Raw genomic sequence first — 17368 nt, 5'->3', positions numbered from 1 at the left:
TCAATAACATCCCACGATCTTAAATATAATTGCATGGTTTCATTATACTGTGCTCAGCTCCTCGTCCAGGCCCTTGTTCTTGTATGTGTGAATTATTTAAATTCTCTTCATATTGGGCTACCAGCCTTGCCTACCAAAATTACAGGAGCGAATCCATAACGGAGCCTACAACCTTCTACGACTACAGCCTTCCCAAATGTCTCGCCACACCCCTCCGGAATTCACTCACTTTACCTACACCTCACATCAAGTTTAAAGCCTTGGTATTAGCCAATAATTGTACAGCAAAAATAACAGTTCTACAATGTGTGTGATCTTTAAAAACTTAAATATACTGACAAGACCTCTTCACTCTACAATCTGGGAACTTCTGGATAGCCCCTCCCTTTGTGGTTTCTTGTCCCACTAATGAACTACACAGAGGCCAAGACAGCAGAACCACTGGACATTTACCACAGCAGACCAAAGATCCACCTCTTCAGTCTACACCTTTGTTCCCTTCCCACTTCCAGCACCTACCACTATTTTTCTTTAAATATGATGGATAAAAGCTAATTTAATCTGAACTACATTATGGTTCCATGTTGGCAAAAAACTATATATTTAGTGCGTCATTGATGTTGTACTAATCAGCAATCTAGGAATGTCATTAACCAGGTCTGGCATTGTTGCTCACATAAGTCTAATGCAAGCAAAATGCTGTCTTCCATTCGTAAATCTGGATAAATGCATATGCTAAATTAATATAACGTAATGTACAGACATGTAGGGATCAATATGCACAGCCGCTCAGTTGTGATTTTAACTGATTATATATGTTGTATTTGAATAAACATTTCATTATAGACCACAACCCCCAATGCTCCGATACCTGCATTGCAAGGCTGACTGGTCATCAAAAATGATCGCAAGCATCAAAAATATCCTGCATTGCACACAAAAACTGTATAGGCCAAACAAAATCATACATGAAAATTGAAAGATTATCAAAAATCCCCAGATAGAGAACAATCCCCTTAAAACTGATTACATGCTCATTTTGGCAATGAGCACAGTACTTCTCTTTTTCATAGTAGATATGCTCCATCCCCCTGAAGACAATATATATTACTGACAGAGCACAACAATCTAACTTTGAACTCATTCCACACAATTAGAAAAGAAAAAAATGTTGTTCTTTGTGTTTTATTATTAAATGATCATAGAAAATGTACATATCTAGAAAGTCAAGATCTAATTAAGCATGCTATTGAATTAATATTAACAATATAGAATAAGCAAACAATTATTTGAAGAGAAAAATCTCCACACATAGATGACAAAATTTCTTTAAACATTACATTAGAATGGACGGCTAAACACAGAAAGCTCATCTCAGCACAACAAAACATTATGGATCCTCTTCACTATCCTCGTCAAGTAGTTTTTTGCAAGTGTTTCTGCAGCTATGATTTCCTCCACTTGGTCGATCCTGAGATGGAAGATGAGGAAAATAAAAGAACATAGGTTGAGCTTCTTAATACAGTTTACAGTATGTCATTTATCACATCCACATTCTTCATGACAATATTAAATACATGATTAAAATTAAAATTGTATGTGTTTTAAAACATTTTTTAAAGGGTATTTGTATACACTTTGGTTCCATGTAGAAATCACAGCACTTTTTATGCATAGTCCCCCTGTTCTGTCAAAAAAGGAAGGGCTGTATAAAAGACAAGAGTAAGCTGTACGTTGCTTACCTTGTATTTCCAATATAGTTTTGGAAGTTTATCAACTGGAGTCCAGTGAAGGGATAGGCTGGTGTAACAGCCAGTGTCAGCTCAAACTTGGCACAAGCTTTAAGGCTAGAGAACAGAATTCTCACTCTGAAATACAAAAGGACAGATAAGAGTTCAGTTCAACATTACAAATTAAAATAAGCCAGAAAGGTCCACAGGCAAAAATAGAGTTGTTCTCTGAAAAAACAATGTAAATAAATGGACAGCACAAAAGTTTGAATCAGTTGACCTTAAAACAAGAAAATAACGAAGTAATTGAAAAGCATATACCAAGTCATAGGGCCTTACATCTAGTCAATCCTAGTTTTCAAGATTCATTTCCATACGAGTTACTATTGAAATCTAACCTTTGTACATATATTGAATAAAAAGTATTCCAAATCATCTTTCATTCATTCATTTTATTTGAATCGTAGCTAATGGTCAGTAAAATGGTGTGGAAGGGTTGTCCGTTAAAGATACTACAGCAGATAAAGACTCCTGTAGTTTTGGGACCGGCGTAGTGGGGCAGGACAAGACGGACTCACTGAGAGTTCACACAGCCGATTTCCAGGATGTCCAACCTGAGAGAGCCCCACTTCTGTAGACGGTGGATCTCCTCCCCAAGGAGGCGACAGCGGCTCACCACCAGGGCCACATCATGGAGGAGCTGTAAACGGAAGGCCAGGAAAACAGCATGACAAGCCACCCGCAACCCCAACAAAATAGCATTCCATTGGTCCTTGATGAACGGTGACCCCCGAGTACCGACTGTTAAGCAAGCCTCGTGCGTCTGGTGGTGACAACATGGACTACATCCATACCGACCTTCTGCCTTGCGTAATAAGATATGCCCAGTGTGCACCAACTGAGCATGTGAGACACCTTCTGCCTAGCCCCAGCACACAAGTTCACAGTTTCCAGTCAGGATTCATCTGTGCCAGTGCCACAGAATCAGAACTGGATCATGCCTAGGGGCAAGGCCTGGCTGACCACTTACCGCTGGGATGTGTCGACTTGTCGGGTACCTCTGGGCCCAGCTGCTCTCGTTCTGTATGAACTGGCCAAGGAGGCTGTGGACCAGACGGGCGTAACAGTGCGAATTTTCCTCTAGGAGAAGAAGAAGAAAAAACAAGCACTCGAGCAACATCAATTCGCATTCCTTAAACTGAGAAATCTTAACACCTGGTTCTCCTCACCATCCAGCTCCAGCTGAAATGTAATATCTGCAACGTTCTGCTCAGTCTCTTCACCAGTCATGGTTTTATCTGTTAAAAGGTGAAATGGCAAACAGGTTTACTGTGATTTGGGTTCACAAAACCTCACAAATGTATGTATTAAACAACCTTAACAATGGTTCAAAAATACTACCTTGGCTTCTAGTATTGTAACAGCAAATCAGGAGCAAATGGCTGTTATTTCATAGTCACAGTGGCTGGTTTTATATAAGCAAAAAATCCCCATGAGAAGAGTAATTTATGCTTAGCAATTTAGATGATTTAAAGTATTCGTAACAAATAACAGTGATGCAAAAAGCCCCCCCCTCCCCCCATTTACCAGCAGGTTTTTCAAACAGCACCTCCAGGCCCATGGAGTCATACAGGAATGTGAAGACTGCCCTGTCGTCAGTCTTTTCAGACAGCCTCCACTCAGTCAGTCTAACGGGAACACACAGACATGCTGACATGGAAACTTTTTAGAAGTTATTATGAAAATGCATATACTAGTATATAAAAACAGAAACTCTCTCAACACAAAATAAATCATTTTATGAGCCATGCATTTCCAGTAGATTAATTTTTTATTTTATTTTTTTTTTACACGATACAAGTGATACACAAATCTATGAGGAATTTCAGCCTGGTTGAGGAAAATGTGCAGTATTTCAATCTGACAATTTTAAGAGAAAGGAAATTCAACTGAGATTTTTTGGATATTAACTTGCTACCCAGTCAAGTGCTATAGCTCTCTCATGCTTTACCCAATCCCAGGAAAAGAACAGAAGGTGACAAACAGGTGTTAATGACACATCTATACAGGTAGCAACCATAGGGAGCAAAATTCAATGACTAGGGATATTTAGCTTGCTAGAATTCTAGATAGCTAATTATCCAACACAAATTCTGTAGCACACTCATGTTACAAAAATAAACAATCCTAGGAAATAGGCTGTCCAACAGCACACATCGTTTCAGCTGTTGTGCTACCTCAACAAACTTACGCTTGCCATCATTTCAGACGACAGTTCACGTCCTGTAGGCCTTATGTGAAATGAAGGGAAAACACAAGTTATTTAAATAATAACGTAAAGGGCGGTACTGACCTATCCAGAACAGTGATCTGCTTTTCGAGCTCCACAGTTTCGTCCTGCAGCTTTCTCACTTTGCCCGCTGTGCTGTTTTTCTCCAGCTCCAGTTCACACACCCGCCTGGAGAAAGAGATGACTTACAACTGTATCTAACAATTTCCCCAAGAATGACTGGGGCCAGCAAATACATTTCCAGATAAATATCCCAAGGCCAAGACAGCCAGCTGCAAGGGATTAATACAGCTGAAATGATTGCATCTTACCTCTCATTGTCAGCAAGAGCCATGTTGAGAGACTCCAGCTCTGTAAAGGCAAATAATTCAACTTTCAGGCTAAAAGTACTTAGCTCAGAATATATTGCTGCTATCATTTTACTTATAAGTCTCAATTAGGATAACAAAAAGATACAAAAATAGAAAATAAGTCACTTGCATAATTGCACAACTGACATTTACTTAACACAGATCCAACACAACTCAAAATGAAACAAAATAAAGATTTCATAGATTTAAAATCGCAGTTTTAACTGAAATTCACCTTGTTGTTTGAGTTCTAGGGTGAGTTTAGTTTCAGAGTTGGCACTGTACTCTTCTACCCCAGCACAATCCATTGAGGACAGGTCTATGAAACAATAGAGTAAATAAAAAAACAGCCATTCTTCAACCATAGAGGCAGACAACCACCTTCTTTCAAACAGAATAATCAATGAAACCTTCATTGGAATGGTTCCTTAGCATAGGTTATAGCAGACAACCAACAAAACCATACTATACGTAAACTAAAAAGCTGAAGCCAGCTTGAAACTCCTTGTGTATTATATCAAGAAATCAAGGCAGGCAGACACGCTGTTAAGTGAACATACCAGCTTGCAAGTCATTCAAGCATTCATCAAGATGTTTCAGCAACTCATCCATGTCCTCAATCTTCTCTGTCAAGTTCTGTTGTGCAACCTTTGAAGGGTCAAAATGGGACAGGTTAATGTAATGATTAAAAGCTTTCGGTTGAAACGCCCAGACTGATCGACTGTCTCTGAGGTTCTTACCTGGGTTGTGTGCACTAGTTTGGAGTACAAGCCAATTTTCAATTCATGGGAGAGAGATTTGCTTTGCTTTCGGAAGTACACCTTTCTTTCTTTCAGCTTGGTCCCAAAGCTCTGTAACTGAAGTTAAAAAAAGAAATGAAAGGCAGAGGACTGCTTGATGTCCAGTAACACAGTACCATTAATCAGTTGCACAAAATTATGAAAGTCTAAAAAGGTCTAGGGCAGGACATAACATAGCTCATTGCAAGTGAAGTACCTGCTCTTCGGAGTAGGTTTTTGCCTCTTCCCAAAGTGCTTCATTAGTGGTTTTAAGAGATTTATCTTGGTCTCGCATCCGTGTTTTCAATCTGCAAGGTGAAAAAGACACCAACCAAACTTCCCTCTCATGAAACACCAATATTTATAAATGAATAAGATTAGTTAGCCACTTTTATTTTACAACTTACAAAATAAAATATTCTAGCAACTACCCAACAGTATAAAGTGAACAATGCAATGTCCCATGTTGCTTTTGGTGTCAATAATTTCAAAACCAGGCTCTGTGATGCAGAAAACAGTACAGCGCAGAAAGATCATACTACTTTTATTGCAAGTCATGGTTTAACACATGTGCTTCCCCAAGAATATTAAGCTCATAATCTCACTGAAATATACAAGTAATCATACTTCTCCACCATCTCTGTAAGCTCTTGACAGTCCTCTTCATAAACCCTTTGTTTGGGGCGATTAATGTGCTTCTCCAACAGGACTGCTGCTGAGTTAGGCGCTGAATTGGTCTCAAACTGAAATTTGGACAAGCACAATGAGGATGTAAAAATTAGACTGAAAGCCATGACAAAATGAAAAAACTGCATTTCTGAAACTCTGATGTGTTTGATTTTAGCTTGTAATTAGTGGCATAGTAGGGAAAAGTAGTGCAAGCATTACATTTTCTGGGAGAACGCTCTGTCGAGGTCTGTGGATGTTAAAGTCGATGCCAAAAAGCTTCAGGAACTCCCTCATGGTAATGCTACCATCTTCCAGTTTCTGAAATTGTGTTGAGGGCTAAGGTTAATGAAAACGTTCAACATTATTGAAAATAAACCGCATAGAAACCAGAAAAATTACTTGCCATGTTCAATAAATTACCTGTTGAAAGTTTATTTCATGTGGGTCATCAAATTGGATGTCATACTGACTGGTTCTGTGACCTAGAACATAAAATGATTACTTAAGATAGGGCTCAACATTGGTACGACGACTACATACATTCAATGGAATATCAATATGATACACTGCTTCAGATCCTTACTGCTCATCTCAAAGGTCCCCTCACATCTCTGGTTTGGTGTACCGCTGCTGAAGTTGGTGCTGTCCAGAGTCTTTGTCAGGAAGCTAGGGGGGTTCTCTCGTACAATATCCACAACATTGCTGTCCCACTGAACAACATTTGTGGACGGTTCCTGCAATGAGAGAACATAAAATAATTTTCAGACTAGGCTAGTTTGTTTCACTTAAGGGAAAAAAATTGGCAAGACAACACTTACTAGATTTTGGTTGGAAATGGTAAGGCTTCTCATTTTCCTTTCCTCTGGCATGTCACATTCATGACCGTCCACAGGGAAAGGTCTCTTCTGGCCTTGTGTGACATTCTGAATTGGTTCAGCATCTACAAGAGCCTGACTCACACTTGCCTCCTGGTCACGGTCTCGGAGGATGTTGCCTTCAACTGTTTCAGACAGATCCTCCTCACTGCTGATCTCGGGCAGCGTTTCTTCAATGATATTCTTAACCTCACCATGGTCTCCATCCTTCTCTGTAACACCAACTTTGCTTTTACTTGGCAACATTCTGATGTCACTGTGCCCTGTGGGGTCCTCTCGATTCAGGTTGAGTGGCATGCTCCTCCGGGGCAGCTTTGGCAGAACACCACCAACAAACAGCTGGGTTGTCCAAGGCTTGATGTTCAAAAGTTTAAAAGTTTCTGTCCTGTTGGTTTGTCTGTCCAATTTTGAATGATCTGGCTTCATGCATAAGTTTGCACCGCTACTGTAGTCATCAATGCCAGAGTGTACTTTTTGTACGCAAGTTGCTTCTCTAGCCTCAGGTGATGAAGGGGTTGTCAACCGAGGTATGGGGACTGTGTGACAACCTCTCTCGAGATCAGACTGTTCATTTATCATAAGGCCAATGTTCTGAAGTTTTGACTGAAAATCTGCCAAGGTCATCCGCCGAGACTTAGGTCGTTTTTCAGTTTCTTTTCCATCATGGCCTATTCCAGAGGAATCAGTGGTAAATACGTTCTCGGAGTTGGCTGTGTGGGACATCTCTTCATCGCTAATCACAGTATAATTCACAAGAGGAGCATTACAGCTGATTTCATCAAGACTTGTTAAATCAGCAGACATGAGGGTTGTGCCTTCAAAGGCAATCTGGTCACATTGCCCTGTATTTTCTTCAGCCACAGTTTGACAATTAGGTAGACATGGGGAAGGAACAGAATTGGTTGTGGGCGATGAGCAAACCTGCCTTTCCACTTCATCAGCAGAGGCGGGTGTATTTTCATCAGCTGCCATGTCGTCAGTTTCAGAAAACAATTGGGTTTTGCTTGAGTCTGGCAGGGGACCTTTTCTCATTATGCAAGTGGAGGAATTTACCATCTCCGTGTTTCTGCTGATGATACAAACACTCTGGTTCTTTTCATTCTCCACGCCTTCAGATGATGCAGCTTCCGAAGTAGAACCACTACCAGAAGAAGCCGGCTGAATACTTATTTCTGTGGATTTAGCTTTATCAGAGGGGAATGTCATTTCTGCCTCATCACCATCTGTATGGCTGCTTTTCACAGAATGTCCAGCAGGGGTTTTGATCATTTCAATGCCATTGTCTTCTTCAGATGAAATTTGTTTTATATTGAAATCTGATCCACAATACACATTACTCTTTTCAGTAACAGGCAAAGGATATTGCTTTACCTCATATTTGGACTCAGAAACATTCTTGCGTCTGATTTCAATATAATCAGGTTCACAAGCAGCTATTTGACTATGTGCTCTTCCCGTAGCTTCAGACTCATCCAAAGCTGTGACTTTGATTGTTGTAGGGGACAACTTGGCTGCTGTGCCACATCCACTTGTGAGTAATTTCTTACAATCCATGTCAAGTCCTATAAGCGCTTTGGGAACCTGCACCCCACCTCTAGGAAACATGAGAGGTTTAGAGGAAGGCAATATACAGGACAAGCTTTTTCTCATATTGCTGAGTGAGGCCTTTGCTGTTCCACAATATTTGGAGTCAATAACAACAGTCCGGCTTCTGGTCATTTCCATGTCATTAGGATCAGATGCGGAATCCCACACCCCACTGCATTCATAGTTTTTTTTTGTAGTGGATAATCTATCCAGCATTTTATTCCCACCAGTTCGAACGCGGGTGTTTTCCACAATGTTCCCTGTAAAGACATCAGTCATCTCCATGTCATGGCCCACTTCAGAAAACACAGTTGTTTTGTTTGGAGGTGACAGGCAAGATAATCTTCTTACTTTACCTAAAGAGGGATTTACTGGGAAATTTTTGGAATCAATTACTACAGTTTGGCTCCTTGTCATATCCATATCATCAGAATTTGATGATTGAGGGCAGGGTAAACTGCCATGAAAAACATTAACATCTCTTTGGTTACCTGTCCTTTCCATACCATCAGGTTGACCTGTGTGAGCAACAGTGATTAGCTGGTTATTTCCAGCTACAAATGTTTCATGTCTGTCGGTGGAAGGGTTCTGGTTTTCTTCAATATGCCCTGTAAATGCGCCGGTCATCTCCATGTCATCATCCACTTTTGAAAACATAATGGTTTTGTTTGGGACAGAAAGGTAGGATACACTTCTCACTTTGCCAAATGAGGGATTTACTGGACAGTTTTTGGAATCAATCACTACAGTTTGACTTCTTGTCATATCCATGTCATCGGCATCACCTGTGTGATCAATAGCATTTGTGGTTGGGAATAACCTGCTTGTTGTTTCATTCCTTTTAGTGGAAGCGTTCCGGTTTTCTTCAATATGTCCTGGAAAAACATCAGTCATCTCCATGCTATGGTCTTCTTCTGAAAACACAATGGTTTTGTTTGGAGCTGACACGCAGGATGCATTTCTCACTTTGCTGAGAGAGGCAGTTTTCATTGGAAAATTTTTGGAATCAATAACCACAGTTTGGCTTCTTGTCATCTCCATATCATCCGGATTTGACAGTGTAGCTGACCATAAACTCTTATCGCAGACATTAGCATCCATACGGCTACTTGTCCTTTTAGAAAAGTCCTTCTGACCTGAAATGGTATTTGTTGCAGGAAATGACCAGAGACTTGTTTCATCTTTTTGGGAGGAAGAGTACTTGTTTATCTCAAAGACCCCTGTAAAAGCATCAGTCATCTCCATGTCATGATCCACTTCTGAAAACATGACAGTTTTGTTCGGGGCTGACATGCAGGACACACTCCTTCGTTTGCCAAGTGAGGGGGTTATCGGACAATTTTTGGAATCAATAACCACAGTCTGGCTCCTCGTCATCTCCATATCCTCTGGATTGGACAGTGTAGTGGGCCACAGACTGTTATTATAGTCATTAGCATCCATCTGACGACTTGTCCTTTCAATAAAGTCCGTTTGACCTGCATGAGAAATGGTCTTTGTTGCAGGAAAAAAGCAGATACTCCTTTCATCTTTTTGGGTGGAAGAGTACTTGTTTACCTCAAAGTGCCCTGTAAAAGCATCAGTCATCTCCATGTCACGATCCGCTTCTGAAAACATGACCGTTTTGTTTTGAGCCGACATGCAGGACACACTCCTTCGTTTGCCAAGTGAGGGAGTTACCTGACAATTTTTGGAATCAATAACCACAGTCTGGCTCCTCGTCATCTCCATATCCTCAGGATCAGATGAAGCTGGCCACAAGCAATTAATAACATTGGGATCAATCTGGGTATGTGTGTTTTCCATTCTATCAGTTTGACTCAAGTGAGAAATAGTATTTGTTGCTGGAAATAACCATCTAACCCTTTCATCCCTTTTGGTGGAAGGGTTCTGGGTTTCCTCAATGCACCCTGTAAAAGGACCCGTCATATCCATGTCATGGTCTGCTTCTGAAAACATGACAGTTTTGTTTGGAGCCAACATAGATAAACCCCTTGCTTTGCCGTTTGATGAATTCACCATATGGCAAGTTCTTGAGTCGATAACCACAGTTTGGCTTCTTGTCATTTCCATATCCTCTTGCTCCCCAGATAGTGCAAATGATTTGCGTTTAAACAGTCCATCATCACCTATTATAGCTGTATGGGTTTTTGTCAAGTCCATGTTTTCCTGTTCCAATATCATGGTTCTCTCACTAAGCCAATGACTTTGCTGCTGTGAGGACTCATCTTGGTGTGCAGACTTCCTTGTTGCAACTGGAACTTGGTTTTCTTGATCAACTACTGATCTATGAGCACGGAGCTTAGCAAGAAAATTTTTTGCATCTACTTTAGGGGCAGGGGATGGAACTCTCGTAAAAGGAGTTGCTGAACTTGTAGATTTGATGTTGCTTGATGATCTTCCAGAGCCACTTGACTGAGTCAGACTTGCAAGAAAGTCCTCCAACTCAGATTCTTTGATTGGACCTTTCCCTGATGTTGAACAACTCTCAAAGACTGTGCCTTCCTTCCTTGAATCGTCAAAGCCAGTAGTCTTGGCTCCCCCCACAGCAGAAGTAAAGTCAATGTTTCCACAGCTAGACATAGCTGCATCAGTCCCATCTTCTTTATTATCAATAATAATTGTGTGAGAGTGGGTCATATCCATGAAGGCAGTATCTTCTTCAGAGAACACCACTGTTTTATCACAAAAATCATTCTGTGCTCCATAGCCAAAGATGTTTTCCTAATTGAAAGGAAAAACAAGAATATAAATCAAAAACATTGTGAGCCAAATTCTTGTAACGGCAGTGAAATAAAATGTCTTCTTAAATTTGCTTTGTATCCAACATTCAATAACAATCAAAGGTCTGTGGCAAATATTGTTTAAAATTTACCCAGTCAATAAAAACAATTAGGGCCATATTTACTAAGTATGGCGAAAATAACTGTCAGTGCCACAAAATTCTGCATCACCGCATGTTTTCAATTGGGGATGTGAACTACTTGACAATTAGTGAATTCTCAGTCGCAAGCACAAATGTTGAATGGTAAATTAAAAAAAAAAAAAAAAAAAAACATTTTTGATTAAGTCTTAAACTGTTAAAAATAAAATACCACCAAATATTGTGTTGTGTTGACATAGCCTCATCTTTTGGATGCTCCAAGTGATTAACAGAAAAGAAACTGCAACCAGGTCATAGGCATTTATAATAAGTACACATCAGATTGGACCATATGGTCGACTATTTGCTTTGTCAAAGCATACCAGGGTGTTACATACAAAGGCAGCTTCCTTCATTTGGATGTTACCACAACCCACTTCACAGTAAGTTACAAAGTTGCTTGTGCGTCATTAGTATTAACATTAGTATGTGCCCAAAAAAACCTACGTATGCACATTATTCGGCACCTCTGATACAATCACACCGACTAGCTATGCGTGCAACTTGGTTTAAGTTGTATCCGACTCAAATAAGTCCTGAATGTAATTGAAACAGCTAATGACTACAACATGTCAAGCTGTTTGAAGTAAAATTTCATACTGCAAGGCTAAATATTTTCTATGAGCAAAATCTGAAAACTGTTACATGTATGGCGACTCTCTCCTACTCTAACACGGTGACGATGTCTCCTCTTATGAATGGCCATGCTCCAAAAAAGTTAACACCCGCTTTTTGCAGATATTAAAAAACAAATACCTTTGCTACCAGCCATAATAAATCAGCTGTAGCAAGTCATATGCATAAATTTCCATTATCCCCTCAGAACACCCTAAAAGTACACATATATTAACCAAAACGCATATTTTAGGGATGCTGCATTTCTCTCATTTTACCAGCGCAAACCTCTGGTACGGCACCGAAGTGAATATGGAAAAGGCTATTTGTCTCGTTAGCATCTATAAAATCCTCAGAGATCCTTAGTAAATATGGCCTTTAGCCTGTTTGTGAAGGCTAAATCAGTTATGCTCTCCCTACAATAAACTTCACTACACCTCAACAACATCCTTTGAATTATGTATACCTCACCTTATTTTGGTGCTGTGAAGCATGCAGGGGGGCATTCAGCAAGGTCTCCATGCCTGAAAAATATGTTAAAAATATTTTATTTATTTAATTATTTATTCTGTTTTAATTGAGATATCAGAGTCAATGTTGCATAATTTTTGAAACATATTACCTCTCCTCTTACAATAATGATTCTGTTAAAAGCAGATGGTGTTCCAGACAGACGAGAGTAAAAAGCAAAAACCAATAAACTAACTAGAAATACAGCCTCGCGGCTGTATGCCTCCGCCAACCAAGTCAAAAACGTGTTTTGTGAGGTCACACTGACCTTGACCTTTGACCACCAAAATCTAATCAGTTCATCCTTGAGTCTAAGTGGACATTTGGGCCAAATTTGAAGAAATTCCCTCAAGGCGTTCCTGAGATATCACGTTCACGATAATCAGGACAGACGGATGGACAGACAATCCGAAAACATAATGCTTCTGGCCACGGCTGTGCCGTCGCGGAGGCATACAAATATTTTAAATAACACTACCTACCATATGTCAAGTCATTCTTAATTCCTGTTTTACCCAAAAACATTTTTTCTTGAGTATTAACTAGCTACAACTAAACAATGGGGATACTTTATATGTTCCATTTTCATTCATCGGTCAAAGTCTGATCTTAAAACTTTTGTGACTTTTAATTAATATATGTATTCCATAAATGTGTTGCTGAAATTATACTTCTTTGTGAAACAAACATAGTAATGAATGTGTAAATCTGTAAATATGAATCGCTTTACCAATAATTTGCGGTCCTCCATCTCTGACAGTGTGGATGCCTCTGGTGACGAGGAAACAAAAAAGAAGTCAAATATACACAGCAGAATATGCAGAAGATATAAAGCTAGAGACAAATGGTTTATCTCTGTATGGACATTTCTTCTTTCATAAATGAAGAGTCATTTGTGCAGCAAAGAGAAGAAAATTGCTCGATAAAATCTTGAACATGTGTACGAATATGTAAGTGCTAAAAGTCCGTAGGGCCAATTTTCTTTTGACCACAAAGTAAATACCACATTGCTGATATTCTACATTGCACATACATTGAAAACATCTGGCCAACTAAAATCATACACTGAAACTGAAATAATATTTTTAAAAACCAAACAGGGTGAACTACCACTTTAAAAGTGAAGGCAAGTACATTGTATCCCAGGAAAATACATTTAAAGCACTGACATTAGTCTACAAAAAGAACAAGACATTTCTCTACAATCGGGTACATTCAAGGGCATATATGGAATGAACATTCCCACTTACATATTATCCAGTGTTTCTTCTCCTATTAAAGCAAGAAAATGTACATGCTTTACTGAAATAATCAACAGATTTTTTTTATTTTTAAAAAGAACATTGCAGCTTTTGGATTTAAATGAAAAGGTTAATCAATCAGAAATTACACTGCAGGTAGCTGTAACACAAGAATTAACTGACATATACCTCAGAAAGCTAGAATGGTGCACACAGAACAGCAATTCTTCTCAGAGGTCACTGACATTGCCCAAGTCACCAGAGGCTTGGTCAACCAATAAACAAGGCAAACATACTGAGCTTCTAATCAGAAAAGCCCAGGATTGGATGGCCTTATGGTAGAATTTTACAGGTAGGCCTAATTCCTAAAATTATTGATAGACTCATTAATGGAAATGTACGATTATACTATTCACAGGAGTGTGTTGCCACCAACTTGGCAGGAGGTTCTGCTCCCTCCAATTTGCAAACTAGGGAAAGACCACATGCGGATGAGTTCACATTGTCCAAATTAAAGTATATTTAATGGTAACTGCTAGGATTGGTTGCCTGCCATTGCTCTTAGACTGGAAAAATACCCTCCACCCTTTATTTAATAAAGACAAGTATGACTTCATTTGAAACCGTACATTAGCTCTCATGTTCTTTGAAAATGATCAATCCCTTCCAAAACATCTTGCAAGTGTTTTTGTAGTGCAGACATCTGTAAAAGTCGCCCTTACAGCAGACATAATTGACCAACATATTGCTGCATTCTAGGATTATTCTTTAAAAAATTAAAGTAAAATGGGTCAGTATTTGGTGTTATTGGTCAATATGCCCTATATTACATACAGTCAATAGAATGTGCTCACATAGCCACACATGGTTCGGCAACTACTGATACAGCTCACTTAGTGCTTGCAATGTCTAACAATTGCAGAGGGTTAACACATCCTTTCCATTGGATTTTTTCACATGATAGCACTCTTTATTCATGTGAAATAATTTAAACGATCAAAGACTGATTTAGTCAAATACGTTTATCCATCATAAAGAAAGACCATTTAATCTGAAGAGATAAACCACCCCTCGAAAACATCACATGCTTTTTTAACTGGGTGTACATCCTGTTTTAACTGGGTGTACATTATCTTATTTTAAGTTTACAATTCAGACTCATACATTTCCAGCTCACAAACTGCTGGCTCTTAATTTCTCCAGTACATCCTTTGATCAGCATTTCCATTGTATACATTCAAAATTACCCCACGCACACACAAAATGAGTACATGTTTATACAAGTCAGCTTTTTCCCGCAAAGGATTGAGTTCTGTTTACAGTCAGCCAGGACAATAAGAAGCAAAAAAGCCTGTCTTTTAGCTTCTCTTTCAAATATCTGCTGTTCTTCACTGGTAAGAAGGAAATTAGAGGCACACCTACAGCAATATAACAATGCTATTAGTGGTGGCTGTTATGGTTCTTTTCAGAGCTTAATGATGAAAACTGTTAAAGAGGAGTAGCTGAAGCTTCAGTGAATGTGAATGGCAAGTTCACATCTCACTGGGAGCTGAACATAAGAAACATATCTGAACATTGAGGTGAATCAGTTCATTTTAGTTCACAAAAAAGATTTGTTCAAAAAGAATGATTCGTTCATGAACGACACACCACTGAATGTGTAAATGCTCATATGTCCAGGATTTGTGTAGCCTGCTGCTGCTATTCATGCAGTGTAAATTAGGTTTATGAACTGTGAGCATGGATATCGAACTTGTTAATCTGTTTTGCTAAATTATCTACATTATCAACATTAAAACATACAGGTTAAAACATGTTTTCTTCAATCAAGGATACATACACAGAAAAAGACTTATTGAAAGGCTTCTCTCTAGCTCCACAAATTGAACCAAAGAGTGTACAGTCTGAACAAAACTGGTGGACAACTCACCTGTTCCAGAAAGGTCTTGCAACAGATTCTCAAAAGAAGAACCATTTTTAAAATCTCTGAAAATGGAAAGCAATTAGATTGTGTTACATAAGATCGTCAATAATTTTTAAATGATTTTATTTCAGTCAATGGACACTTGAAGTATTCATGTTTGGTAGAGAAGACATTTGAATCTTTTTTCCATACATTTTACTACTCTATAATTTTGATATGATTTTTAAAATATCTAATGTACACAGATTACTTACTTTACGAACACATGAATATCGTTTGTTGAAGCAAAGCTGACTCTCCTAGAGTTCCTCTTCTTTTCAGTTGGTTTGGCTGTTTCCTCCTAAATGAGTACAACCACATGGAAGAAATAAGACTGGTTGTGGTCCTATGCTTTTTATGAACTGTCAGTTGTGTCATCCAACACTAGCAAGATACAGTACCTGACAGTCTTCATTGTCTGTAGCAATAGATTTCAGGGGAGTCCGAGGTGCCTTCAAGATCTTCATAAAATGTGTTTACCCAGGGATATTGAAGCACAGTACATGAAAGACGTAAAACAATATATTTATAAACAGTATACTGAAAAATAATCAACCATTACATTGGCTAGGGTGGACTGCGGTAATTGCAATTCTAAATATGAGGGAAACAACCAAAACAACTCCTCACCGATGAAATTCTCCTCTTAGTCTTTGTGGGTTGTTTCAGCTCGTCCATTCTACAAACAATTAAGGATTGTTAGTGTACAATACCGTAATGCGAACAGTGCCACCAACGTTAAAATATTGGACCTTACATAGCAGATAGCCAGCTACAGTTAAGACAGGTGTCATCACATTGTCTACCTACAGTAAGTCACGCTAGTTTACTTCGACACACCACAGTTGGTTATAAGGAGAGATAAAAATGAATCTTCCTTTGATTAAAAAATGAAATCTTAGAACTAACAACATTAAGCCATCTCATGTACGATGTAGCGTAACGTTAGCTAACCATCTAGTTCGCACTGTACTATTAATCAAAGCTAGATAGCTGAATACTAGCTTGTCTGTCAAATTCAGGTACCAAAGCACTGACGTTGCGGTTATACAGTTAACAAACCTAGCCATGTATACTAGATTAGCTTGCTTGTAGATCATCTACCAAATGGAATCGAACTAGCAAATTAATTAGGTCAGGTAACTTTAGCGCTAAGCAGAAACTCACTCAGATTTTGACTCGGGATTCTCCATAGTCGCTTGCAGTAGAAGCTAACGTCACGAAATGCCCTGGGAAAACAAAACCGGGCGTCACTTGATTATTTATCTGGACATAGTACGTACCAAATATTTGTTTAGATGAAAATAAAAATAATTAAAGGTTAAGAAAACACATTCATCGGCAGCTGTTTGGTGAGTTTAACTTTTATCTCGCTAGCGAACTAGCAAGTGCTAACTAAACGATAATCAACGGGCAAATTAACAAGAAACGTTAGAAGGCCAACAACGAACTCACTGAAAACAACGAACAGAGACATTCATTCATGATATCGATATTTATATAATGCAACATACCGTATAATTAATAGGAGTTTGTTATACTGAAGCCCTCGTTCATTTTAATCTTACAACTGAGTTTCCATTATGCACTAGCTAGTAAGTTCGTCCCCAAGTTACTGTTTTTGAATTTAACCGCGCTCACTGTGGGCATGCGCAATTTCCTAGTCTAAACGACAATACTTCCTGTTGTGTTGCAGGAATAATATTATGAACAATATTATCCCTGATGTGTTATAGAGAATTCCCGATGTAAATGAAAAACATTGTCCAAAAAGCTATTGCAAAACACGCCATGTCTATACGCTTTAAAACTCAATACGTTATCAAATGTTAAAAA

General features: G+C 38.9%; 1 protein-coding gene across 1 annotated transcript; it reads right to left on the bottom strand.

The window, feature by feature from the left end:
• Positions 1 to 1169: 1169 nt before the first annotated feature.
• Positions 1170 to 17343, bottom strand: knl1 (kinetochore scaffold 1). Its single transcript, XM_064339529.1, has 26 exons — positions 17047 to 17343; positions 16700 to 16761; positions 16163 to 16211; positions 15934 to 15993; positions 15748 to 15833; positions 15500 to 15555; positions 13579 to 13600; positions 13059 to 13099; positions 12290 to 12342; positions 6637 to 11004; positions 6402 to 6552; positions 6239 to 6300; positions 6038 to 6136; positions 5777 to 5892; positions 5367 to 5457; positions 5111 to 5227; positions 4931 to 5018; positions 4606 to 4689; positions 4332 to 4371; positions 4084 to 4188; positions 3318 to 3418; positions 2960 to 3028; positions 2761 to 2870; positions 2309 to 2430; positions 1743 to 1868; positions 1170 to 1471 (listed from the first exon to the last, which is right to left on the bottom strand). Exons 2-26 carry the CDS (start codon positions 16723 to 16725, stop codon positions 1375 to 1377), a joined length of 6339 nt encoding a protein of 2112 aa, XP_064195599.1. The 5' UTR covers positions 16726 to 16761; positions 17047 to 17343; the 3' UTR covers positions 1170 to 1374.
• Between the last annotated feature and the right edge of the window lie 25 nt (positions 17344 to 17368).

Source organism: Anguilla rostrata, chromosome 6 (genome assembly GCF_018555375.3).
Source record: "Anguilla rostrata isolate EN2019 chromosome 6, ASM1855537v3, whole genome shotgun sequence".
Classification (NCBI taxonomy): domain Eukaryota; kingdom Metazoa; phylum Chordata; class Actinopteri; order Anguilliformes; family Anguillidae; genus Anguilla; species Anguilla rostrata.
This window is presented reverse-complemented; position numbering and strand designations above follow the sequence as displayed.